General features: G+C 47.4%; 1 protein-coding gene across 3 annotated transcripts in view; it reads right to left on the bottom strand.

The window, feature by feature from the left end:
• LOC126249805 (UNC93-like protein) overlaps window positions 1-23,996 on the bottom strand; it is a 448,375-nt gene extending 424,379 nt beyond the window's left edge. The window contains exon 1 of one of the 3 annotated variants that reach the window (XM_049951504.1): window positions 23,836-23,996. In XM_049951504.1, the coding sequence (XP_049807461.1) occupies window positions 23,836-23,924 (89 nt within the window). In that variant the 5' untranslated portion in view covers window positions 23,925-23,996. The remainder of the gene's footprint in view (window positions 1-23,835) is intronic. The other 2 variants (XM_049951499.1, XM_049951502.1) reach the window with 2 other exon arrangements.
• Window positions 23,997-25,887: the final 1,891 nt, after the last annotated feature.

Raw genomic sequence — 25,887 nt, 5'->3', positions numbered from 1 at the left:
ATGGCCGAGCAGACGAGTAGACGAAGCTCCCATAATCCAGCTTCGATCGGACTGTGGACCGACACAACCGAAGCAGGACAGTGCGATCCGCTCCCCAAGATGAACCACTAAGAACTCTGAGGACAGTAAGGGAATGTGTACAACGGGCCGCCAAATAAGAGACGTGCGGAGACCAACAAAGTTTCTTGTCCAATGTGAGCCCTAGAAACTTAGTTGTTTCCACGAATGGGAGAACAACGGGACCGAGGTGTAAGGATGGCGGAAGGGACGCTTTATATCGCCAAAAGTTGATACAAACCGTCTTCTCTTCAGAGAACCGGAAGCCATTTGCCACGCTCCATGAGTATAGGCTGTCTAGACAACGCTGAAGGCAGCGCTCCAGGAGGCATGTTCTCTGGGCACTGCAGTAGATCGCGAAGTCATTAACAAAGAGAGAGCCTGAGACATTAGGTGGAATGCAATCCATAATTGGATTGATCGCGATGGCAAAAAGGGCTACGCTCAAGACGGAGCCCTGAGGCACTCCGTTCTCCTGGAGGAAGACGTCGGACAATACGGAACCCACACGTACCCTAAACTTTCGATCTGTTAAAAAGGAATCAATAAAAAGGAGCAGGCGACCGCGTAGACCCCACCTGTGCATAGTGCGGAGGATACCTCCTCTCCGACAGTTATCATAAGCCTTCTCCAAATCGAAGAACACGGCTACCGTTTGGCGCTTTCGCAAAAAGTTGTTCATGATGAATGTCGACAAGGTCACAAGGTGGTCAATAGCGGAGCGGCGGCGACGAAAGCCGCATTGAACATTGGTAAGTAGCCGTCGAGATTCAAGAATCGAGACTAACCAAGCGTTAACCATGCGCTCCATCACCTTACAGACACAGCTTGTAAGAGAAATGGGGCGGTAACTAGAAGGAAGTTGTCTATCCTTCCCAGGTTTGGGTATAGGAACAACGACGGCGTCACGCCAACGCATGGGGACCTGACCTTCAGTCCAGACGCGATTGTGGGTACGAAGAGAAAGGTGTGCCAGCATCTGAACGTGAATGGCATCTGGCCCCGGAGCAGAGGACCGGGACAGTGCAAGCGCACGTTCGAGTTCCCGCATAGTAAAGGGGGCATTATAAGTTTCCAGATTCAGCGAGTGGAAGGAAGGTCGCCGAGCCTCTTCTGCCTCTTTCCTGGGAAGGAAGGCAGGGTGGTAATGGGCGGAGCTTGAAACCTCCGCGAAAAAGCGGCCGAAGGCGTTGGAGACAGCCACAGGATCAACAAGGACCTCATTACCTGAGGTCAGGCCAGGTACCGAGGAGTGGGCCTTAATGCCCGACAGCCGGCGCAGGCCACCCCAAACGACAGAAGAGGGAGTAAAACTGTTAAAGGAGCTGGTGAAAGAGGCCCAACAAGCTTTTTTGCTGTCTTTGATGACTCTACGGCATTGCGCTCGGAGTCGTTTGTATCCAAGACAATTCGCCAACGTAGGATGGTGGCGAAAGGTGCGTAAAGCACGTCGTCGAGCACGGATAGCGTCTCTACAAGCCTCATTCCACCAGGGGATGGAAACGCGACGTGAAGAAGAGGTAGTATGAAGAATGGAACGTTCGGCAGCATTGATGATAACAGCCGTGAGGTATTCGACCTGACTGTCACAACTGTGAAAATCGTGGTCCGGAAAGGTCGCCAGGGAGGAGTAAAGTCCCCAGTCAGCTTTCGGTATGTTCCAGCTCAAAGGACGTGGGGATGGGGTGTGGTGCAGGAGACCATCGACACAGGGGAAGTGGTCGCTCGAATAGGTGTCAGAAAGGACATACCACTCGAACCGACGGGCAAGAGTGGTAGAACAGATCGAAAGGTCCAAGTGGGAGTAGGTATGAGTAGAGTCCGAGAGGAAAGTCGGGGCGCCAGTATTGAGGCAGACAAGATTGAGATGGTTGAAGACATCCGCCAAGAGGGAGCCTCTTTGACAGGATGCAGGAGAGCCCCAAAGGGGATGATGGGCATTGAAGTCGCCAAACAATAAAAACGGCTGAAGAAGCTGAACAATCAGGTGCATCATGTCAGCCCGACTAACTGTGGATGACAATGGAGTGTAGACGGTACAAACTGAAAAAGTAAAGGCAGAAAGATTAATACGGACAGCTATTGTTTGGAGTGGGGTGGTCAATGGGATGGGATGGTAATAGACATCGTCCTGAACGAGCAACATGACCCCACCATGAGCTGGAATACCGTCCACAGGTTGGTTCAAATGGCTCTGAGCACTATGGGACTCAACTGCTGAGGTCATTAGTCCCCTAGAACTTAGAACTAGTTAAACCTAACTAACCTAAGGACATCACAAACATCCATGCCCGAGGCAGGATTGGAACCTGCGACCGTAGCGGTCTTGCGGTTCCAGACTGCAGCGCCTTTAACCGCACGGCCACTTCGGCCGGCACCGTCCACAGGGGTGAGGTCATACCACTCCGAGGTATAGTGGGTAACGGCAATACAGTCAGTTGGGCGCAACTTGGTTTCCTGGAGACCAAGGACGAGCGGACAGTGCAGGCGAAGGAGCAGTTGTAATTCCTCCCGATTAGATCGAATACCTCTTATGTTCCAATGTAACAAGGCCATCGCTAGTCAGAAAAAAGGGGGGAACGAGACGGGGGAAGAGCTGGTCACCTCGACGGCCGCGGAGGGCCAGGTTTCGAGGGAACAACGCTACAACCGGCGGGAGGCGGATCGTGTTCCATCGAGTCGTCGCCAGCTGCGGCCGCTGTCCCGGGTTGCGTAGGAGGGGCAGCATCATTTGCCGACGAGAGGCCAGCTGAGCGCCTGGCAGCAGAGCATCCCGGCGAAACTGAGGATGGCCGGGAGCAGCAACTCACGGATGGAGCGTCAGACGAAACGCGCCGGAGTGGAGAGGGGGATAGAGACTTCTTCTTGGAGGCCTTCTTGGAAGTCCGAGGAGGCACAGGGATGGTGGGCTGGACCCAAAGAAGGTCCTCACGCGCGGGGTCAGTTTTGGAACGCCGGACCTCGGAAGCCAGGGTGCGGAACGTTTCCCCGATGGACGCCTGAGAATAGGATCGCTTCTCAGGCGGGGGGGGGGGGGGTGGAGGAGGAGGAGGAGGAGGAGGAGGAGGAGGAGGAGGAGGAGGAGGAGGAAGGGTGGCCCCTGGGGCAGAGGGGGTGGGGGCCGCGGGGGAGGAGGATTTGGAAGGGAGGGATTTGGGAGGCAGAGGCATAGACCCCGGATGGGGGGAGGAGGTGGAGGGGGGACAGGATAGGGGTGAGGATACTGTGGAAGGAGTGGACATGACTGAGGCAAACGAAGTTGTCAACGTCACGGGATGGAGGCGGTCATACTTCTTCCTGGCCTCAGAATAAGAGAGACGATCCAAAGTTTTGAGTTCTTGAATCTTCTTCTCCTTCTGATACGCGGGGCAGTCTAAAGATTTAGGCGAGTGGATGCGAGGACAATTAACGCACCGAGGTGGTGGGGTGCATGTATGTTCCTCACGAAGAGGACGTCCACAATCGCCACAAAGGGGCTCAGCCTCACACCGTCACGACATGTGCCCAAAGCGCAAACACCGAAAGCAGTGCATAGGAGGCGGGACGTAAGGTCGCACGTCGCACCGGTAGCACATCACCTTTACCTTCTCCGGGAGAACGTCCCCCTCGAAGGCGAGAATAAGGGCCCCGGTGTCGATGCGATGGTCTTTGGGGCCGCGCTGGACTCGCCGGACGAAATGCACGCCTCAGCGCTCCAGGTTGGCCCTGAGCTCCTCACCAGATTGCAGCAGGAGGTCCCGATGAAAAATAACCCCCTGCGTCCTATTCAGTGCCAGATGCGGGACAATGGACACTGGGATGTCCCCTAGTCGGTCGCACGCCTGGAGCGCCGCCGACTGTGTGGCGGAGGTGGTCTTTATAAGAACGGACCCCGAACGCATTTTACTGAGAGCCTCGATTTCCCCGAAGATGTCCTCGATGTGCTGAACAAAGAACATGGGCTTGGAGGTGGCGAACGTTCCCCCATCGGTCCGAGAACAGACCAAATAGCGGAGGAAATACTTTGCCCCAAGCCGGTGGGCCTGTCCTTCCTCCCAGGGAGTGGCCAAGGGGGAAAGGGCAGGAGAACCAGAACCAGAGACAGTACCTTTCTTTTAAAAGACTCTGCTGCAGAGCAAGCTGATACATGTTGACGTTTCATCTGCGAAACGTCCGCCCCGATACCACCCACTCCGACCAGGGGCTCTCCTCACGGGCGCCACCCAGCCTCAGCAAGGGCCACCTGGCAGGATGACTGTTGCCGGGAGCCCTGATGCCCCAAGGAGACGGGCATCTACTCCTTGGCCGACGTGGGGAGGGTGCAGCTCAGGTATCGGCAGTACGATCCCTGTGTTGTCAGGGGGCTACAACCTAGAGGGTACACGACGACCCCACCACAACTGGCTGGCTACCGTGCTGGATTTCGGGTGCCATGGAAAGTCCATCATGATCGTAGGTGCAGATGGGGACGCACTATGGGCGTAACTTGTACAACCCATCAGGCGTTTAGGCCCAATTTGAGGAATAGTGGGTATGGTTACAACGCCGTTACAATTCTGAGTGCCAAGGTCTTAGTGCACGGAGGACCAGGATACACCACGTAAGGCGTCCTTCCCCAAAAGGCTCGTACTTCTGTAGAATTTTGAAAAATGGAGGTCAAACCCCAAGGGGGACCATCACATGGAAGGCCGAAACGGTTGAAACTCCTCTTAGTCGCCTCTTACGACAGGCAGGAATACCTCGGACCTATTCTTACACCGGACCCGCAGGGAGAGAGAGTGGCTCGAAGACCTTTTACATAACAGAACCCAGTACATGGTCCTCGACGGCGAGTATTCATCAGAGACAAGGGTATCGTCAGGAGTGCCACAGGACCGATTTTATTTTCTATATACATAAATGATCTGACGGACAGGGTGAACAGCAATTTATGGCAGTTTGCTGATGACGCTGTGGAGTACGGGAGCATGGGGAGCTGTCTTCGTTGAATGACTGTAGGAATATGCAAGATGAATTAGACAAAATTTTTACTTGGTGTGATGAATTGCACTTTGCTGTAAATGTAGAAAAACGCAAGTTAATGCGGATGAATAAGAAAAACAATCGTGTAATGTTGGAATACAGCAGTAGTAGGGTAGCTTGACATAGTCACCTCGAATAAATATCTACACGTAACGTTGCAAAGCGATATGAACTGGAACGAGTGGGAGAATTTTGGGAAAGTGTAGCTCATCCACAAAGGAGATGGTGTATAGATCGATAGAGCGACCCATTCTTGAATGCTGTTCGAGTTTTTTTTTTTATTTTGGTTTTAGGGCGCAAAACTGCTATGGTCATTAGCGCCCGGTCCGTGACTGAGGAAAGAATAAAAACTGAAAATGGAAAACAGCAAAAATGGGAACGAAACTCAAAAAATTGGACACTAAAAGCAGAAACAAGGCTTAAAAGTCCACTACAGATAGGGGTTGATGGTCCCCGATAAAACTTCAAATGACTGACGTCATTTCACTGTCACTAATAAACTGGAGAACGCGGTCGGCTGAGCGCGTGTCATCTGCTAAAATCGACGATAGATCAGGCGATAGCTGTAGACGGGAGCGTAACGGATTAAAATAGGGGCATTCAATTAAAAGGTGTCTTACCGTCCACAGCTGAGAGCAGTGGGGACAGAGTGAGGGAGGATCGCCGCTTAAAAGATGCCGATGGCTAAAAAGACAGTGCCCTATCCGGAGTCTAGCTAAAATTACCTCCTCCCGACGACGCGTTCGGGAGGAAGAGGTCCAAGCGCAAGGAAAGGCTATCACTTCCCGCAATTTATTGCGGGGAAGTGTTGACCAATGCGCATGCCATAAATGAGCAACTTTGCGACATAAACCGCTCCGTAGATCGGTGAAGGGAAGCGACTGAATAGCTGGCCGAGGAAGAGAAACTGCAGCCTTGGCTGCTATATCAGCCGCCTCATTCCCACAGATACCAGCGTGTCCCGGGAGCCAGAGGAACGCCACCGAGACGCCCCCCAGGTGGAGCAAGCGCAGACAGTCCTGAATCCGGTGGACCAGAGGGTGCACAGGGTAAAGAGCTTGGAGACTGAGGAGAGAGCTGAGAGAATCTGAGCAGATTACGTACTGTATCCGCTGATGGCGGCGGATGTAGTGGACAGCCTGGAGAACAGCGAAAAGCTCCGCAGTATAAACCGAACACTGGTCGGGAAGCCGAAAGTGATTTGGGGCGTCGCCAACAATATAGGCACTCCCTACACCCAACGATGTTTTCGAGCCGTCGGTGTAAATAAAGGTGGCGTCCGTCATTTGTGCACATAGAGCAGCAAATGCCCGACGATAAACAAGTGAAGGTGTACCATCCTTGGGAAATTGACAAAGATCACGGAGCAGACAGATCCGGGGACGGAGCCAAGGCGGTGCTGTACCCCAAGTTGTCAAGAAGGTTTTAGGAAAGCGGAAGGAAAGAGAATGGAGCAGTTGACGGAAGCGGACTCCCGGGGGTAGTAGGGAGGAGGAGCGGCCTGCATACCCTACATCAAAGGAGGCGTCGAAAAAAGGGTCATGTGCTGGATTAGCAGGCATGGAAGACAGATGGCTAGCATAACGGCTCAGAAGGACCGCTCGCCGATTGGACAGCGGAGGTTCAGCAGTCTCAGCATAAAGGCTTTCCACAGGGCTAGTGTAAAAAGCTCCAGACGCTAAACGTAATCCACGGTGGTGGATAGAGTCGAGACGCCGAAGAATAGACGGCCGAGCAGAGGAGTAGACTATGCTTCCATAGTCCAATTTCGAGCGCACTAAGGCGCGATAGAGGCGGAGAAGGACCACTCGGTCCGCTCCCCAGGAGGTACCATTCAGGACACGGAGGGTGTTGAGCGTTCGCAGACAGCGAGCCGAAAGATAGGAAACGTGGGAGGACCAGCACAGTTTTCTGTCAAACATAAGACCCAAGAATTTAGTGACGTCTGAAAACGGAAGGTTGACAGGACCTAGATGTAAGGAGGGCGGAAGAAACTCCTTACGTCGCCAAAAATTAATACAAACGGTCTTACTGGGAGAAAAACGGAAGCCGGTTTCGAGGCTCCAAGAGTGGAGGCGATCGAGACATCCTTGAAGACGTCGTTCAAGAAGGCTGGTCCGTTGAGAGCTGTAGTAGATCGCAAAATCGTCCACAAAGAGGGAGCCCGAGACGTCAGGAAGGAGACAATCCATAATTGGATTTATAGCGATGGCAAACAGTACAACACTCAGCACGGAGCCCTGGGGTACCCGTTTTCTTGAGAGAAAGTACGGGAGAGAGTAGTGTTCACCCGCACCCTAAATGTTCGCTCTGCCATAAATTCGCGAAGAAAAAGGGGCAGCCGGCCTCGAAAGCCCCAAGAGAACAGTGTGCGGAGGATGCCTGTCCTCCAACAGGTATCGTATGCTCTCTCCAGATCAAAAAACATTGCTACCGTTTGGCGTTTCCGGAGAAAATTGTTCATGATATAAGTGGAGAGAGCAACAAGATGGTCAACTGCAGAGCGATGCTTTCGGAATCCGCATTGGGCAGGTGTTAAAAGACTGCGTGATTCCAGCCACCAAGCTAAACGGTAATTCACCATACGCTCCAAAATCTTACAGACACTACTCGTGAGAGAAATGGGGCGATAGCTAGAGGGGAGATGTTTGTCCTTTCCAGGTTTCGGAATGGGAACGACGATAGCTTCCCGCCATCGTCTGGGAAAAGTACTGTCGGTCCAAATTCGATTATAAAGGCGAAGGAGGTAACGCAGACTATGGGTTGATAAATGCAGCAACATTTGGACATGGATACCATCCGATCCAGGGGCGGAGGAGCGAGAAGAAGAGAGGGCATGTTGGAGTTCCCGCATGGAGAAAACAGTATTGTAGCTTTCGCGATTTTGAGAGGAGAAAGCAAGAGGTCGCACTTCCTCTGCACGTTTCTTCGGGAGAAACGCTGGCGGGTAATTTGAAGAGCTCGAAATCTCAGCAAAGTGCTGACCCAATGAGTTAGAAATTGCGACGGGGTCCACTAAGGTATCATGCGCGACAGTGAGCCCAGAGACCGGGGAGAAACTAGGCGCGCCTGAAAACCGTCGAAGCCGACTCCAAACTTCCGAGGAGGGAGTGAAGGTGTTAAATGAGCTAATAAAGAATTGCCAGCTTGCCTTCTTGCTATCGCGGAGAACGCGACGGCATCGCGCGCGGAGTTGCTTATAGCGGATACAGTTTGCCAGAGTAGGATGGTGACGGAAAATGCGAAGAGCACGTCGCCGCTCACGTATTGCGTCACGGCATGCCTCGTTCCACCAAGGAACTGGGGGGCGCCGGGGCAATTCGGAGGTGCGTGGTATTGAACGTTCCGCAGCTGTAAGAATAACGTCGGTAATATGTGTGACCTCATCGTCGACGCTGGGAAAGCGACGGTCATCGAATGTCGCTAGAGACGAAAAAAGTGTCCAATCGGCTTGGGCAAACTTCCAGCGTCGCGGGCGCATATATGGCAGTTGAGGCTGCAGCCTAAGGACACATGGAAAGTGGTCACTCGAGTGTGTATCATCAAGGGCGAACCATTCGAAGCGCCGAGCAAGCGGAACAGTACCGATCGCAAGGTCCAAATGAGATAAATTTGTCGTGGAGGCAGACAAAAATGTAGGGTCCCCAGTGTTGAGGCAAACTAGATCCGCTTGGTGGAAGACGTCTAGCAATAGGGAGCCACGTGGACAAGGATGTGGAGATCCCCAAAGCGGGTGGTGGGCATTGAAGTCCCCAACCAGCAAATAGGGGGGTGGAAGCTGACCAAGAAGATGAAGGAGATCAGCTCGTGCCATTGGTGTGGACGATGGAATGTATACAGTACAAAGAGAGAACGTGTATCCAGAAAGGGAAAGACGGACGGCGACAGCTTGGAAGGAACTGTCTAAGGGGATTGGATGATAATGGAGAGTATCATGGAGAAGAATCATGAGTCCTCCATGGGCTGGAGTGCCTTCCACAGAGGGGAGGTCATATCGGACGGACTGAAAATGAGGGAGAACAAAGCGGTCATTAGGACGCAGCTTTGTTTCCTGAAGACAGAAGATGACCGGAGAGTAGGATCGTAAGAGGATCGACAATTCATCCCGATTGGCGCGAATGCCGCGGATATTCCAGTGGATAATGGACATAGGGTGAACAGAAAATGGAGGAATGTGACCAAGGTTGCTGTCAACTCAACGACTGCTCAGAGCTTGCGACCGACAGCATGGAATGGCATTCAGCCGAAGGCAGAAGATCCTGATCCATAGGTTGGTCAGGAGCAGCTCCTGCCACCAGCGATCGGCCGGTTGACCGGCCACCAGCAGTGTGCCTCGGCGACACAGAAGACGGCCGAGGGCGATTTCCGCCAGGTGGCGCTGTGGATGGGACACGCCTTGGCGGAGAAGGAGAGGAACTGGGTTTCTTTGTAGCCTTCTTGGAAGTATGAGGTTTAGAGGACGGAGGAACCGATGGTGGTGAAGTTGCCGTACGTAAAAACTCTTCACGAGTATGCTCTTTCTTCGAAGACTTGGTGTCTGACTTTTGGGCTCGAGATTTAGCAGAACCCGACGAAGGGTGAGCCAAAGAGTGGGCAGGCGAAAGTGGTGAAGTTGAACGGGCGATCTTTGCGCTGGCCGATCGGACGACCGTGGCACTAAAGGTGAGGTCGCAAGTCTGCGTGGCCGCCTCCTTTGTTGGCCGAGGAGAAGCAAGGACAGTGCTGTATTTGCCTGTCTGAGGCACGGTGGGCTGTCGACTGGCGAATAATTTCCGAGCAGCAAAGGTCGACACCTTTTCCTTCACTCTGATTTCCTGGATGAGCTTTTCGTCCTTAAAAACTGGGCAATCTCTAGAGGAAGCACCGTGGTCACCCATGCAGTTGATGCAGCGAGGGGATGGAGGTGGACAAGCACCCTCATGGGCATCCCTGCCACACGTAACACATTTGGCCGGATTAGAACAGGACTGGCTGGTGTGATTGAATCGCTGGCACCTATAGCAACGCGTAGGGTTTGGGACGTAAGGACGAACGGAAATTATCTCATAGCCTGCTTTGATTTTCGATGGGAGTTGCACTTTGTCAAATGTCAAAAAGACAGTGCGGGTTGGAATGATCTTCGTGTCAACCCTTTTCATAACCCTATGAACAGCCGTTACGCCCTGGTCTGACAGGTAGTGCTGAATTTCTTCGTCAGACAGTCCATCGAGGGAGCGTGTATAAACAACTCCACGCGAGGAATTTAAGGTACGGTGCGGTTCCACCCGGACAGGGAAAGTGTGTAGTAGTGAGGTACGCAGCAATTTTTGTGCCTGGAGGGCACTGTGTGTCTCTAACAACAGGGTGCCATTCCGTAATCTGGAACAAGACTTGACAGGACCTGCAATTGCGTCGACACCTTTCTGAATAATGAAAGGGTTGACTGTGGAGAAGTCGTGACCTTCGTCAGACCGAGAAACAACAAGGAACTGTGGCAACGATGGAAGAACTGACTGTGGTTGAGACTCAGTGAACTTACGTTTGTGAGCAGACATAGTGGAAGGTGAGGAAACCATTGCGGAAGAATCCCCCATGATTACCGGCGTCTCCGATGGCGCGCTCCTCCCTTGTGGGGGCCCTCTCTGAGGGCACTCCCGCCTTAGGTGATTGTTCACACCTCAGGTCACACCTCCCGACAAACGGACGGAGGGACCAATCGGCACTTTCGGAAGGTATCAGCTCGGGTAATCACCCCTCCCTGGGCCTGGCCGTTACCAGGGGGTACGTACGTGTCCTACCTGTCTACCCGGGGCGGGGAATTACGCGTTATCCCGTCACCGGCTACGCATGGAAGTGCGTGGGTCGGCCTTCAGACACGCACAGGGAGGAAGAAAGAGAAAGGGAAAGGGAAAGGAAAGAAGAGGTCTCAAACGCCGCAGCGGAGAAAAGGGTAGAGAGAAGAGGTAAGGAAAAGAGAAGGACAAAGGAAGGACGAAGACTTACAAGTAAGGAAGGCGAAGAATGTGGTACATTTACAAGCGTCCGTCTCCGGACGTAGGCACAAACCATTCCCCCAGAGGGGGAGAAAAGGAAGGAAAGAGCCAGAGGTGAGGGGGGGGGCGAAGATGGGGGATGGGGAAGGATGCGGAAAGGGAAGGTATGCAGCCCGGAAAGGAAGGAAGGCCACATCAGCTCGGGGTCCCGTGCTCGCTACGCACGTATCCACAAAAGAGTTGTGGATCCCCTGGGGGGTGCTGTTCGAGTGTTTGGGACCCCAAACAAGTCGGATTAAAAGAAAACGTCGAAGCAATTCAGAGGCGGGTTGCTAGATTTGTCACCAGCAGGTACGATCAGCGCACAAGTATTATGGAGATGCTTAGTGAACTCCAATGGGACACCCCGGAGACAAGACCGTGCTCATTCGGCAAGACAGCAGCTGAGGGTGACTGCAGAACGATTCTATTGTCGTCAACGAACATGTCGCCTAAGGACCGTCACGTAAGATGTGGAAAACTAGGGCTCGTGTGCAGACTGACAGGTGTCAATGTTACCTATCAGTTTAATAAGTCATGGTTGATCAGACTGGATGTAGGAGACATGTAGGAACACGCGCGACAATACTGACCGTACGACTTATCTTAGAAGATAGGTTAAGGAAAACCAAAGCTATGTTGATAGTATTTGTAGACTTAGAGAAAGCTTTGACAAATTTCTCTGGAATACTCTGAAATGCTTAAGGTAGCAGGGGTAATACAGGGAGCGAAAGGCTCTTTACAACTTGTACAGAAACCAACGGCAGTTGCAAGAGTCGAGGGGCACGAAAGTGAAGCAGTGGTAGAGGAGGGAGTGAGACAGGCCTGTAACACATCCCAAATGTTACTGAATTTGCACATTGAACAAGCAGTAAAGGAGCAAAGAACAAATTTATAGTGAGAATTAAAGTTCAGGGAGAAGAAATAAAAACTAAGGTTTGCCGATGACATTGTAATTCTGTCAGACATAGCAAAGGACTTGAAATAGCAGATGAACGGAAGGGATAGTGCCTTGAAAGGAGGGTATAAGATGAACATTAAAAAAGCAAAATAAGGATAATGGAATGTAGTGGAATTAAACCAGATGATGCTGAGGGAATTAGATTTGGAAACGACACACTTAAAGAAGTAGATGAGTTTTCCTATTTCGGCAGCAAAATACTTAACGGTAATCAAGAAATAGAGCATATAAATTGTAAACTGGCAGTAGCACCTAATATAGATTTTAGTGTCGGGAAGTCTTTTCTGAAAGCATTTGGTGTTTACCCATGTATGGAAGTGAAGCACGGACGATAAAGCCGGCCGGGGTGGCCAAGCGGTTCTAGGCGCTACAGTCTGGAGCCGCGCGACCGCTACGGTCGCAGGTTCGAATCCTGCCTCGGGCATGGATGTGTGTGATGTCCTTAGGTTTAAGTAGTTCTAAGTTCTAGGGGACTGATGACCTCAGAAGTTAAGTCCCACAGTGGTCAGAGCAATTTGAACCAACGGACGATAAACAATTTAGACAATAAGAGAATAAAAGCTTTTGAAATGTGGCGCTACAGAAGAATGTTGAAGATTAGCTATGTGGATGACGTAACCAATTAGGAGGTACTGAATAGAATTCGGGAAACGTGAAATTTCCGACACAACTTGACTAAAAAAAGGGATCAGTTGATAGGACACTTTCCGAGACATCAACACATGACCAACTTAGAATTGGATCGGTGTTTTTTGGTGTGTGTGTGTGTGTGTGTGTGTGTGTGTGTGTGTGTGTGTGTGTGTGTGTGTGGTAGGAGGGATAAAAATCGTAGAGGAAGACTAAGAAATGAATACGGTAAGCAGATTCAGTGGGATGTAGTTTGTAGTGGTTATTCGGATTTGTAGTAATTCGGAGTTTAAGCTTGCACAGGATAGAGTGGCATTGATAGTTGAATCAAACCAGTCTCCGGATTGAAGACCAGAACAACAACAACAACAAAAGGAGGCTTTTAGACAGTCGTTTTTCCCTCGATCTGTTTGCGAATGGAGCAGGAGAGGAAATGAACAGCAGTGGTACAAGGTACCTACGCCATGCAGCATAGTATGTATGTAGGCGTAGATAACTTCATACACGTACACACCGTTGGCGTGTATGTAAATCATTAGAGTTGCAATTTTCTGTGACAGATCGACCACCAGAGTTCATTAGTGTTGTTCCTGTTTATTATTCTTATCAGACCTGGTCAGGTATATAAGGGGCATGAACAGCGTCAGATGCAAAGTGATCGCAGAGAAGGACAAGAAGATGATGCGTACTCGTGTGAGACAGCGTTATCAGCAGCTGAGAGGATTTGAAAACGGCTTCATTGTAGCTCTCCATTTGGCTGACTGGTCAAATCTTGCAATATCTAGAGTTTTGGGGCATTCGGGTTCGTCAGTGGCCCAGTGTGCACGGGATCGTGAAGTCAGGCATAATCGTCTTCAAGATTTCAATCGACGATATTGATTACAACGAGGTAGAATCGCCATATTGTGCACCCAACACATTGTAACCCCTTCACATCAGCGCCTGCAATCGGAGAACAAGAAATGGTCTTCCCGCATCATTGGTCGAAGACTAGCAGCAGCCGAACTGGGGAATTACCGTCTCTTGCGTAGGCAGTCGTTAACACAACGCAAACGGCTATGTCCGGAGTGGTGCTATGACCGAGAAGCATGCAAAGGCGTCACACTGTCTTCAGCAATGAATCGTGGTTCTGCACTATCCCATACGACATCCCATCAGACTTTAGCACGATTTTTGGCCCTTCAATAAAAGTCCTATTGTGCGCCGATGATATCTGCATGTACTCGTTTTCTCTCAGCTTGAGGATGACGCTAAGGTGGTTGGATCGAACGGCGTAAGTACTCTATTCGTAGACTTACAAAACTGGACTGAATCTGGCAGATGGTAAATCTTCGGTGGTTGTCTTTACACAGCAGAGATGGACGTTAACAACGCCCTTGATGCGATTAAGTCCTTTTACTATTTCAGTAAGCAGCTATTTGTCGACAGACTGAAATGGGCAAGCTATGTGGGATATTTGATTTCCAAGGTTGGTCGATCACTCAATATCCTACGATCGGTATCTCGCGTATGATGTTACAGTCCTACTCACTCTTTACAATGGCATGATTCGGTCTATACTGAATTATTGGCGACATCTCTGCAAGGCAAGATCGATACTCTGCAGTACAGTGGCATACGCACCTGCCTTGGGGCAATGAATTCTACACCTGCGAATGCGCTTTTGGTGGAAGCAAGGGAGATGCCTCTTCAATTCCGGACGACTTCTTGGCTCAGAAATTCTTCCTTCTTAAAGCAGCACAAAGAGTTCATCCTCTTCTGTAAAATTTTAGCTTCATTGAGGACAACTGGTACGACGATAGGGTTCAAAGGAGGAGGGTACCCCTCCTAGCTCAAAGCTTCAGGCAGCAAAGATATTTGATACCCCTCGTCGTGAAAGACTGCCTCCTGCATTTAGTGTGGAATATGACGTATTAAACTAACAGCCCACAATCTTCTATCAGCTCAAAGGATCGAATCGAACTTCCACCACTTCTACTGGCGCTTTCAATTTGATTGCATCAGCGTGTCTCTCATCGGTGAAAATATTCACTGACGGCTCCAAAACAAGACAGGACACCGGCTTTTCATACTTTGGCGGAGATCCGTTATACTGGGCTATGTTTACGCTAGCGACTGAAACCAGCATAGCATCTTCACTGGCGAAGTCCTTACAATTAAGGAAGCTCCTCAATATGCGACAAATCAGTTCAACGACATCCTTATTGCCTCAGATTATCGCGAAATATGGGAGAGAGTGTCACAGATATGATACAGGATTTGGGTGTAAATCATTAAAAGAAAGGCGTTTTTCGTTGAGATGGAATCTTTTCGCGTAATTCCAATCACCAACTTTCTCCTCCGAATGCGAAAATATTTTGTTGACACCGACCTACATATGGAGGAACGATCACCACGATAAAATAAGGGAAATCAGAGCTCGCACGGAAAGATTTATGTGTTCATTCTTTCCGTGCACTATACGAGATTGGAATAACAGAATTGAGAAGGTGGTTCAATGAACCCTCTCCCAGGCACTTAAATGTGATTTGCAGAGTATCCGTGTATATGTTGATGTAGATTTGAGGAACGCACTGAAAAACCTGGAAAAGCAGCAGTGGGGCTCCAACAAAAATTGGTTCAAATGGCTCTAAGCACTATGGGACTTCACATCTGAGGTCATCAGTCCCCTAGACTTAGAACTACTTAAACCTAACTAACCTTAGGACATCACACACTCATTGCCCAAGGCAGGATTCTAACCTGCGACCGTAGCAGCAGCGTGGTTCCGGACTGAAGCGCCTAGAACGGCCACAGCGGCCGGCGGGGTTCCAACACCAGTGGCCATTTACTCTATGTAATAAAGTTTCTCTGTAAGTGTGAAAGTCATCATGAACGTGTCCATTTATTATGGATCAAGGGACACTCACGTAACGAGATGGAGGACCACCTGGCAAAACAAAGTGTGACTGATGGCCAGCCTTATTACAGCTGGCTTCAACATACAGATTTTGTTGCTGGCGTGAAGAAAAAGGTTGTCAAGAATGGTCACATACGTGGGAGATCTCACAATAGTCCAAAGGAAGACACTATGCCATATACAGCCGAGTATTCCATGAAAAACTTGATTTTCACAAATCAAGCTATCTACACGTCATACCACAGCCTTAACGCGCAACCGCATGATCACGGCTGTTACTCTTTACATCTTTATAGGATGAGAGTTAAGCCATATCCATACTGCGAAGACCACCCAACTGAAACTGCAGACCTTAACCATATGCTACAAGAATGTTCACGCTATGAGAGACAACGCCGCAGGTCTCTTAAGGCCATGGTGAGAGCAAGAATTCCTCAAGCTAAATCTGTGACGGAGCTGTTTTGACAGCCGACCACAACGGACTACGTCAGTGTTGCCCAGTTTCTGCAAGAAGCATATGAGTCAGACTCAGAAGTTCCAGAGTAAGAAGTTGTGATAGGTGAACTGTTTTGAATGCGTGAATGTACAGAATGTATCATGAAGTTTACCTGGAATTACTGTAATTTCTAATGTTTATGCTATATGTGTGATATAGTATACCTGATCTGTAATTACTCACTTCTCTGGCTAAATGGTTAATGCCAAAGGCCAATAAATTATATGCAAAAGATATCCCATATGACTATGGTCAGCGAGTATCATGGTGACCTGAAGATGTGTCCCAATCTTCCAATGTTTTGGACAAGCACATCATTTTAACCTTGGCGACATGGGGTGGAAAGCCATCGGGTATGACTTCGGGCTACGACTGGCAGTGATCGAGAGAACTGACGGCACAGCGGTACGTCACAGACATCCTGCATTCACAGTGTTACCTCTCGTACGATAGTATCATGGTAACGCTTTCCAACAGGATAATGCTCGTCCACGCAAAGCACGTCTTTCTGTAAACTGTCTGCGTGTTGATGATGAACTCACGCTGTCCGCAAGACCCCCAGATATAACACGCAGCGCAGACCAACTACAATCCGTGGCAGTATCCAGGATATCGGTCAGAGTACCTGATGGCTCAACACAAAAGTTTTGTCTCAAGTACAGATAGTCTTGAGGATCAGTGGACAAAGTTCAAAACCATGGTACAATATGTGTTAGATGAGTATGTGCCAAGCAAGATCGTAAGAGATCGAAAAGAGCCACCGTGGTACAACAACCGAGTTAGAAAACTGCTGCGGAAGCTAAGGGAACTTCACAGCAAACATAAACATAGCCAAAGCCATGCAGACACACAAAAATTACGCGAAGCGAAATTTAGTGTGACGAGGGCTATGCGAGAGACGTTCAATGAATTATAAAGTAAAGTTCTATGTACTGACTTGGCAGAAAATCCTAAGAAATTTTGGTCTTATGTCAAAGCGGTAGGTGGATCAAAACAAAATGTCCAGACACTGTGACCAAAATGGTACTAAAACAGAGGATGACAGACTAAAGGCCGAAATACTAAATGTCTTTTTCCAAAGCTGTTTCACAGAGGAAGACTGCACTGTAGTTCCTTCTCTGACAAAATGGTAGATATCGAAATAGATGACAGAGGGATAGAGAAACAATGAAAATCGCTCAAAAGAGGAAAGACCGCTGGACCTGATGGGATACCAGTTCGATTTTACACAGAGTACGCGAAGGAACTTGCCCCCCTTCTTGCAGCGGTGTACCGTAGGTCTCTAGAAGAGCGTAGCGTTCAAAAGGATTGGAAAAGGGCACAGGTCATCCCCGTTTTCAGGAAGAGACGTCGAACAGATGTGCAGAACTATAGACCTATATCTCTAACGTCGATCAGTTGTAGAATTTTGGAACACGTATTATGTTCGAGTATAATGACTTTTCTGGAGACTAGAAATCTACTCTGTAGGAATCAGCATGGGCTTCGAAAAAGACAATCGTGTGAAACCCAGCTCGCGCTATTCGTCCACGAGACCCAGAGGACCATAGACACGGGTTCCCAGGTAGATGCCGTGTTTCTTGACTTCCGCAAGACGTTCGATACAGTTCCCCACAGTCGTTTAATAAACAAAGTAAGAGTATACGGACTATCAGACCAATTGTGTGATTGGATTGAAGAGTTCCTAGATGACAGAACGCAGCATGTCATTCTCAATGGAGAAAAGTCTTCCGAAGTAAGAGTGATTTCAGGTGTGCCGCAGGGGAGCCTCGTTGGACCGTTGCTATTCACAATATACATAAATGACCTTGCGGATAACATCGGAAGTTCACTGAGGCTTTTTGCGGATGATGCCGTAGTATATCGAGAGGTTGTAACAATGGAACATTGTACTGAAATGCAGGAGGATCTGCAACGAACTGGCGCTTGGTGCAGGGAACGGCAATTGAATCTCAATGTAGACAAGTGTAATGTGCTGCTAATACATAGAAAGAAAGATCCCTTATCATTTAGCTACAATATAGCAGGTCAGCAACTGGAAGCAGTTAATTCCATAAATTATCTGGGAGTACGCATTAGGAGTGATTTAAAATGGAATGATCATATAAAGTTGATCGTCGGTAAAGCAGATGCCAGACAGATTCATTGGAAGAATCCTAAGGAAATGCAATCCGAAAACAAATGAAGTAGGTTACAGTACGCTTGTTTGCCCACTGCTTGAATACTGCTCACCCGTGTGGGATCCGTACCACATAGGGTTGATAGAAGAGATAGAGAAGATCCAACGGAGAGCAGCGCGCTTCGTTACAGGATCATTTAGTAACCGCGAAAGCGTTACGGAGATGATAGATAAACTCCAGTGGAAGACTCTGCAGGAGAGACGCTCAGTAGCTCGGTACGGGCTTTTGTTGAAGTTTCGAAAACATACCTTCACCGAGGAGTCAAGCAGTATATTGCTCCCTCCTACGTGTATCTCGCGAAGAGACCATAAGGATAAAGTCAGAGAGATTAGAGTCCACACAGAGGCATACCGACAATCCTTCTTTCCACGAACGATACGAGACTGGAATAGAAGGGAGAACCGATAGTGGAATTCAAGGTACCCTCCGCCACACACCGTCAGGTGGCTTGCGGAGCATGGATGTAGATGTATATGTAGATGTAGATACAAGAGTTGTGGGACAGCTTACCACCGGAAAGGATAAAAAAGCTTCCCAACAGAATAAGAGCATGCATCCTAGCTGTAAGGTGTGCAAAAACATCGTACTGGTAAGTGGGATCATGTTGCCAAGTTTTTTTTAATTTGACTATTTTTTTAATCACTGAAATGACGTCACGTACACTCTTAACCCATGAAGTTTCATTTCGTTCCTTCCTACGCTTCTGGGTGCTCCACTGTTTTTTTTTTTTCCCCTATCAGGCAGCGTACATGCTTTAAGACGTTCAGAATCGATATTTGCTTCTGTGTAATAGACAAAAGTAGTAGTCTCCTGAGATACAGTATCAGTAGCGACGGGAGCCCACTAGAACTTTTGATTTCTTGAATACGAAGTGTGTTCGGCCACTACTCGTTTAATTTAGCGGAAATACCCCACAACATTTTCCGCCTCTAGGAAAGAACTGAAGCTGCTTCCTTGTTTTCGCGGCGCCTAATTCCTTTTAGATTTTCCAACTGCTTCGCACTTGCGAATTGAGAGCGAGGGGATGCCTCAGCGGCAGTTATCTCCACGAAGTGACAAGACCGGTACAGAGCCAGCAGTAATCACGGCTAAAGACTAGCGGCCTCGCGCGTCGCACGAACAGCTGCCACTGACTCAAAGCCAGAGATCAGGCGTTTACGACTTCACTAAATGAGGACGCTTGTTCAGAGCCCTGTGTCTTCTGATAAATCACTGCAGCAAGAACGTGTTCTACTTACAAAATTACTAATGTACTGTCTCAATCGTATGTGTTACGATTTTACAGCACTAGTCTTCTAACTTAGTAAATAATAAGTAATTGTGTAAATATGTTGCATGAACTATGCTTTTTTGTAGATGAAAGGTATATTAAATAATGTTTCCGTTTAATTTCAAGGTCATTAATTGGAGCAGACTGTGAGCGGTTCCTCCTGTATTCTAACATAATAGTCTGATAACTTCTATTTGAACATGGCTTTAACCTACCTTTTTTTCTTTCTGCTAATATGCTATACCGCATGTCTTATGCGACATGCCTCATTTTCATCTAAGAATTTATCGTATCTACATGTTTCGGCAGCGTATAATAGAAAGGATGGAAACACGTTCGACGTTGGAAATACGAGTTACGGTTTTGAAAGATCACCTGATATTAACGTCGGAATAAATACTAGAGTAAAAGTATGGTCGATTGTCATAATGTCTTTCTGGATGTATTGATGGTCCGTCTATTACGATTTTCTCAAACGATTCTTAAATAAAAACAAAAAAAGTTTCACCTTAAAAATGACCTCTGATTACACCAGATACAAGTGCGGAAACTTCAGATTACCGTGAAAATTAATCGGAAAAGCACAACGTGACGAAACACCCCTAGAACGTGGTATGTAAGGAACGAGATGATGATTATTACTACTACTACTACTACTACTACTATTATTATTATTCTGTGTTATTGTTTATCCCATTTCTGAACGAAACTTTTTTGCGTTGCAGGAATATTTATTAAATTTCCCCTTTTTCTAAGACGTTACCCTACCGGATATATAACGTACCACGTTAGCCCATCGGATTTTGAAAGGTAAATAAGTTGACGATGCGATACTTTGTATTAAATAATATTTTATCACTATTATTTTCTGTCTACAGTCGTTTTCAAAGGATTTTATCCAGATATAAATGAGTAGCCTTGTCTGGCTGTCCTCCGACGTCGCCGTCCTGCGGGCATCGTCGACTGGAGAATGGTTTCGTCTACACTTGGTATTCGAACGCTGTTCACTCTTGCCATGAAATCACATTTGTATCGACTTTGTCAGGAAAGATTTAATAACTAATTATCTTGAACTGATACTCTCTCTTCTCACTGATTGTCAACCGTCTAAAATGTGTTTGCAAATACACAAAGTCTTCTCAAGGGTTAGTATTCGTCCTCGCTTAGTTCACGTACAGTCATTCTCTTATGAATGCATTTAGTACAGGAAAACATGTGACTGATGCATTTAGTTGTGAATCAAAGCGTCAGCTACTTCCTCTTATTAAATTTCCTGTGAAGTGCCCAAATCCCAAGTCACGAAAACAGCTTTTTGGTACATACTCTATAGTGAAACAGCAGTTCCTGATCTCCTCGGTCCTCTAACATCAAACCGAACGTTTTCTGAAAGTGTCTAAATATCTGTGTCAACTTCACGCAGGGTTTACTATTAAAACTTGCTCTAGGACCGGAAAAATATTAAAAACTTGTCATTCAGACAATACCTTAATGCAGTTAACACCTGATAACTGCCAATGTTTTGACAACAGCTGTTTGTACCTCAATTCTTAACCGCAGCCGGTATTATTTATCGTTGTAATGATTATTAGCTACGTAGTTTCATCATGGCTGAAAGTCCATGTGTTGCCTTTTCACGGATGGCGTATTTTTCTTTTGTCACTAACACAGCATTATGCAGTAGTTATAGTTTAGTATTCGTCTTGGCACACAGAAAGAAGACGTAGGTGAACTGTTGTGACAATGTTAACACGGTGCAGCGGTTCTGAGATAAGCAGTATCGGAAAGTCGTAGAAACAGGTTGCCAGTCCTGTCCATATGATTACGTCATGCTGGTCAAGCTGTTTTAAAGTTTCATAACGTTAGACAGTCTTTATAAAACCGTAAAAAGTTGGTCACGTAATAGCTATTATTTTGCTTGTGCTCAGAGAATACATTTCTTAATCAACACGTCCGCAGCTCGTGGTCTCGCGGTAGCGTTCTCGCTTCCCGAGCACGGGGTCCCGGGTTCGATTCCCGGCGGGGTCAGGGATTTTCTCTGCCTCGTGATGACTGGGTGTTGTGTGACGTCCTTAGGTTAGTTAGGTTGAAGTAGTTCTAAGTTCTAGGGGACTGATGACCATAGATGTTAAGTCCCATAGTGCTCAGAGCCATTTGAACCATCTTAATCAACACGGATATTCTTGTAAACTGCAAAAGGATAAAGTAACTGACAGAATAATAACAGACGCAACGTCCATATAACACAATACCAACATGTATGCCAAACGGTCTGACCTGGATGTCAACTGGGAAACTTTTAAACAGGAACTGATCGAAATGAACATAGTGCAGCTAAAGATACTGATGGAGCGTAACACAAAAAACGTTTCACGTAGAATGAAATGTCTCACAAGGGAAAAGGTAAGCTTGTTCTAGTATTGAGAACAACAAAGATCTTCGGAATATAGGTACTCAATGGAGTAGAAAATCAATATTTTATAACATAGGTGGCGTCATTCGAAACGAAGCACAAGCATAATTTGGCGACAGTCTTAGAGGAAATAAATTGTAACTTTGTTCAAAGAACTATCCCAGCATTCATGTGAACTGTGTCATGCAGTCCATGAAAAACTTAAACCAAGACATCTCGACTGGTATGTGATCCCAGTCGTAGCATTAATTAAATATTGTAGGAGGTTCCTGACAGCAAAATGCTGACGAATACTTCCACTCCAGACAGACCGCCGCCTGGCAGATAAAAACTTTATGCTAGGCTGGGCTTCCGACAGCAGATCAAGCTTGAAATCGGCCGCATGGCCTACTCTAGTGGCAGCGACCCGTGAATGGCGAACAGCCACATTAGAGTCCCTTACCTTGTCGATCGGTCACATTTCGAGTGTACAGCCGCACAAACCGCGTTTCTTCAACTGACATTTCGGTCGGATTCCTTTCATCTTCCGAATGAGCTGACTCACTGATGCCACAACGACCGCATCCGTTCAGTTTGTCAGCTCACTCTGATCGTGTCCGCAATGTATACGGCTGAAATGTCAGTTGAATTTCTGCGACATCACGCCAGAAATCTAATGGATCAATCAATACGCCGTGAAAATATGAAGATACACACCATTACTCGCACTGACAGTGATTCGTAACATGTTTTTTCACTTATTCTTTCAGCAGCTTTTATTATAAAGACTGTTGTATTTGCTTGATTATTGTAACGACATTTATTATTTGCTCCTCTCTCCTCGTGATTAGAGGGTTTCCGTTAAGGAATTATGACAACGCTCTCGTATTTTAGTATCAATAACGTTTTTGCGATTTTTCTAATTTGTGGAGCGAAGTAGCTCACGACGGCCGAAGTAAACAGGAGAAAAGATGGAGTCTGGCAGTGATAAGAAAAGCTTTCCCCGAAAATTAGAAATATGTTAACAACACATACAACTCCAACTGTTAGAAGACAGTCTGATAATTTTTGTCTGACTTAACACTGTAGGGAAGTAAAACGTGGCCTGCAAACTGTGCAGCCACGAACGGAATAGCAGGTTTTAAAGTGTAGTATTACTCAAGAATACCGTACATTAGATGAGTCTCTCGGGTAACTTAAGAGGATGTACTGAACCGAAATGGGGAGAAAAATTTACTACACAACATGACTAGAAGACGGGATCGGTTAATAGAACACATCCTGAGGAATCAAGGAGTAGTTAAATAGGCGATGGCGAGAAGAGTGGCACGTTAAGATTTTAGGAGACCACAACTTGTTTGCAGTACGTAGGTTCAACTGGATGTAGTCTGCCGTAGTTATGCATATACGAAGAGATTTTCATAGACTAAAGTAACGTGAAGAGTTGCACCAAACAAGTCGAAACAACAACAACAACAACAAGACTTGAAAATCAAATGGATGCAGATGTCAGCGAATACATGGTGTCTGAAACTTTCATACGATAACAACAATGTTCTGAAAATTACAAACTACGGTTCGCAGTGACTGCCGATGGAAGTTTTACAAAGTGGCTTACATGAAAATACGTTTTAAAATTGCAGTAATTATCGTTTTTCAAAATTTTCAGGTGGTGTATTACTCATTCTCGAGATCAGTATGTAAGCGTTTGTGCTGAATATTTGAAATTATATATTTAATCGCATCTCTATGTTTCCGGTTTTTTCGGAAGGCGTAATTCTCATACAGTACACACATTGAAGTTCAGATCGAGAAAAAGATTGTCATACTAATACCAGAAAAACGTCCTCTTCTAATAAGTAAGCAACTCTGGCGCGCATCACTAGACAGACATGTGGTATAATCTAATGTGTGTCAGTTATGAAAAGTCATAGAAACACTCACCAACTGTGAGTATTCGTTTGTTGTTCCAATACTCGGTCAAGATGCGCGTCAGTTGTTACTTGTGCTCGGGAGTTAGGGGGGCGTACCATCTGTCGCAGGAGACGATGTTCAGCTAGGCGCGGGAGACGTACTCACCAGCAGCAGGAACTGAGCCCAACTGTGACTGGCGCAGCGCAGGCGGGAGCCCACTGACCTTCGCGGGCCTCGTCCTCCTTCTCCACACGAGTAAACGCCACCTGCCGCACGTTTCACGAAGGACGCGCCGGCGCTCATCGCTGTCGCCAGCATCCATCTGGCTTACATGAGGAAAAGGCTGTATACCTTGACAGAAGGGAATTCTCATTCGTCGCTTCAGTCTGCATATAAGGGTGGTCCATTGATCGTGACCGGGCCAAATATCTCACGAAATAAGCGACAAACGAAAAAACTACAAAGAGAGAAACTTGTCTGCCTTGAAAGAGAAAACCAGACGGCGCTATGGTTGGCCCGCTAGATGGCACTGCCATATGTCAAACGGCTGTCAACTGCGTTTTTTAAAAATAGGAACCCCCCTTTTTAATAACATATTCGTGTAATACGTAAAGAAATATGAATGTTTTAGTTGGACCACTTTCTTCGCTTTGTGATAGATGGCGCTGTAGTAGTCACAAACGTATAAGTAAGTGGTTTCACGTAACATTCCGCCAGTGCGGACGGTATTTGCTTCGTGATACATTACCCGTCTTAAAATGGACCGTTTACCAATTGCGGAAAAGGTCGATATCGTGTTGATGTATGGCTATTATGATCAAAATGCCCAACGGGCGTGTGCTATGTATGCTGCTCGGTATCCTGGACAACATCCAAGTGTCCGGACCGTTCGCCGAATAGTTACGTTGTTTAAGGAAAAAGGAAGTGTTCAGCCACATGTGAAACGTCAACCACGACCTGCAACAAATGATGATGCCCAAGTAGGTGATTTAGCTGCTTTCGCGGCTAATCCGCTCATCAGTAGCAGACAAACTGCGCGAGAATCGGGAATCTCAAAAACGTCGGTGTTGAGAATCCTACATCAACATAGATTGCACCCGTACCATATTTCTATGCACCAGGAATTGCATGGCGACGACTTCGAACGTCGTGTACAGTTCTGCCACTGGGCACAAGAGAAATTACGGGACGATGACAGATTTTTTGCACGCGTTCTAATTAGTGACGAAGCGTCAGTCACCAACAGCGGTAACGTAAACCGGCATAAAATGCACTATTGGGCAACGGAAAATCCATGATGGCTGCGACAAGTGGAACATCAGCGACCTTGGCGTGTTAATGTATGGTGCGGAATTATGGGAAGAAGGATAATTGGCCCCCATTTTATCGATAGCAATCTAAATGGTGCAATGTATGCTGATTTCCTACGTAATGTTCTACCGATGTTAGTACAAGATGTTTCACTGCATGACAGAATGGCTATGTACTTCCAACATGATGGATGTCCGGCACATAGCTCGCGTGCGGTTGAAGCGGTACTGAATAGCATGTTTCATGACAGGTGGATTGGTTGTCGAAGCACCATAGCATGGTTCGCACGTTCACCGGATCTGACGTCCCCGTATTTCTTTGTGTGGGGAAAGTTGAAGGATATTTGCTATCGTGATCCACCGACAACGCCTGACAACATGCGTCAGCGCATTGTCAATGCATGTGCGACAATTACGGAAGGCGAACTACTCGCTGTTGAGAGGAATGTCGTTACACGTATTGCCAAATGCATTGAGGTTGACGGACATCATTTTGAGCATTTATTGCATTAATGTGGTATATACAGGTAATCACGCTGTAACAGCAGGCGTTCTCAGAAATGACAAGTTCACAAAGGTACATGTATCACATTGGAACAACCGAAATAGTGCTCAAATGTACCTACGTTTTGTATTTTAATTTAAAAAACCTACCTGTTACGAACTGTTCGTCTAAAATTGTGAGCCATATGTTTGTAACTATTACAGCACCATCTATCACAAACCGAAAGAAGTGGTCCAACTAAAACATTGATATTTCTTAACGTACTAC

Source organism: Schistocerca nitens, chromosome 3 (genome assembly GCF_023898315.1).
Source record: "Schistocerca nitens isolate TAMUIC-IGC-003100 chromosome 3, iqSchNite1.1, whole genome shotgun sequence".
NCBI classification, from domain to species: domain Eukaryota; kingdom Metazoa; phylum Arthropoda; class Insecta; order Orthoptera; family Acrididae; genus Schistocerca; species Schistocerca nitens.
The sequence above is the reverse complement of the archived record's forward strand: the minus strand, read 5'-3'. Positions and strand labels throughout refer to the sequence as shown.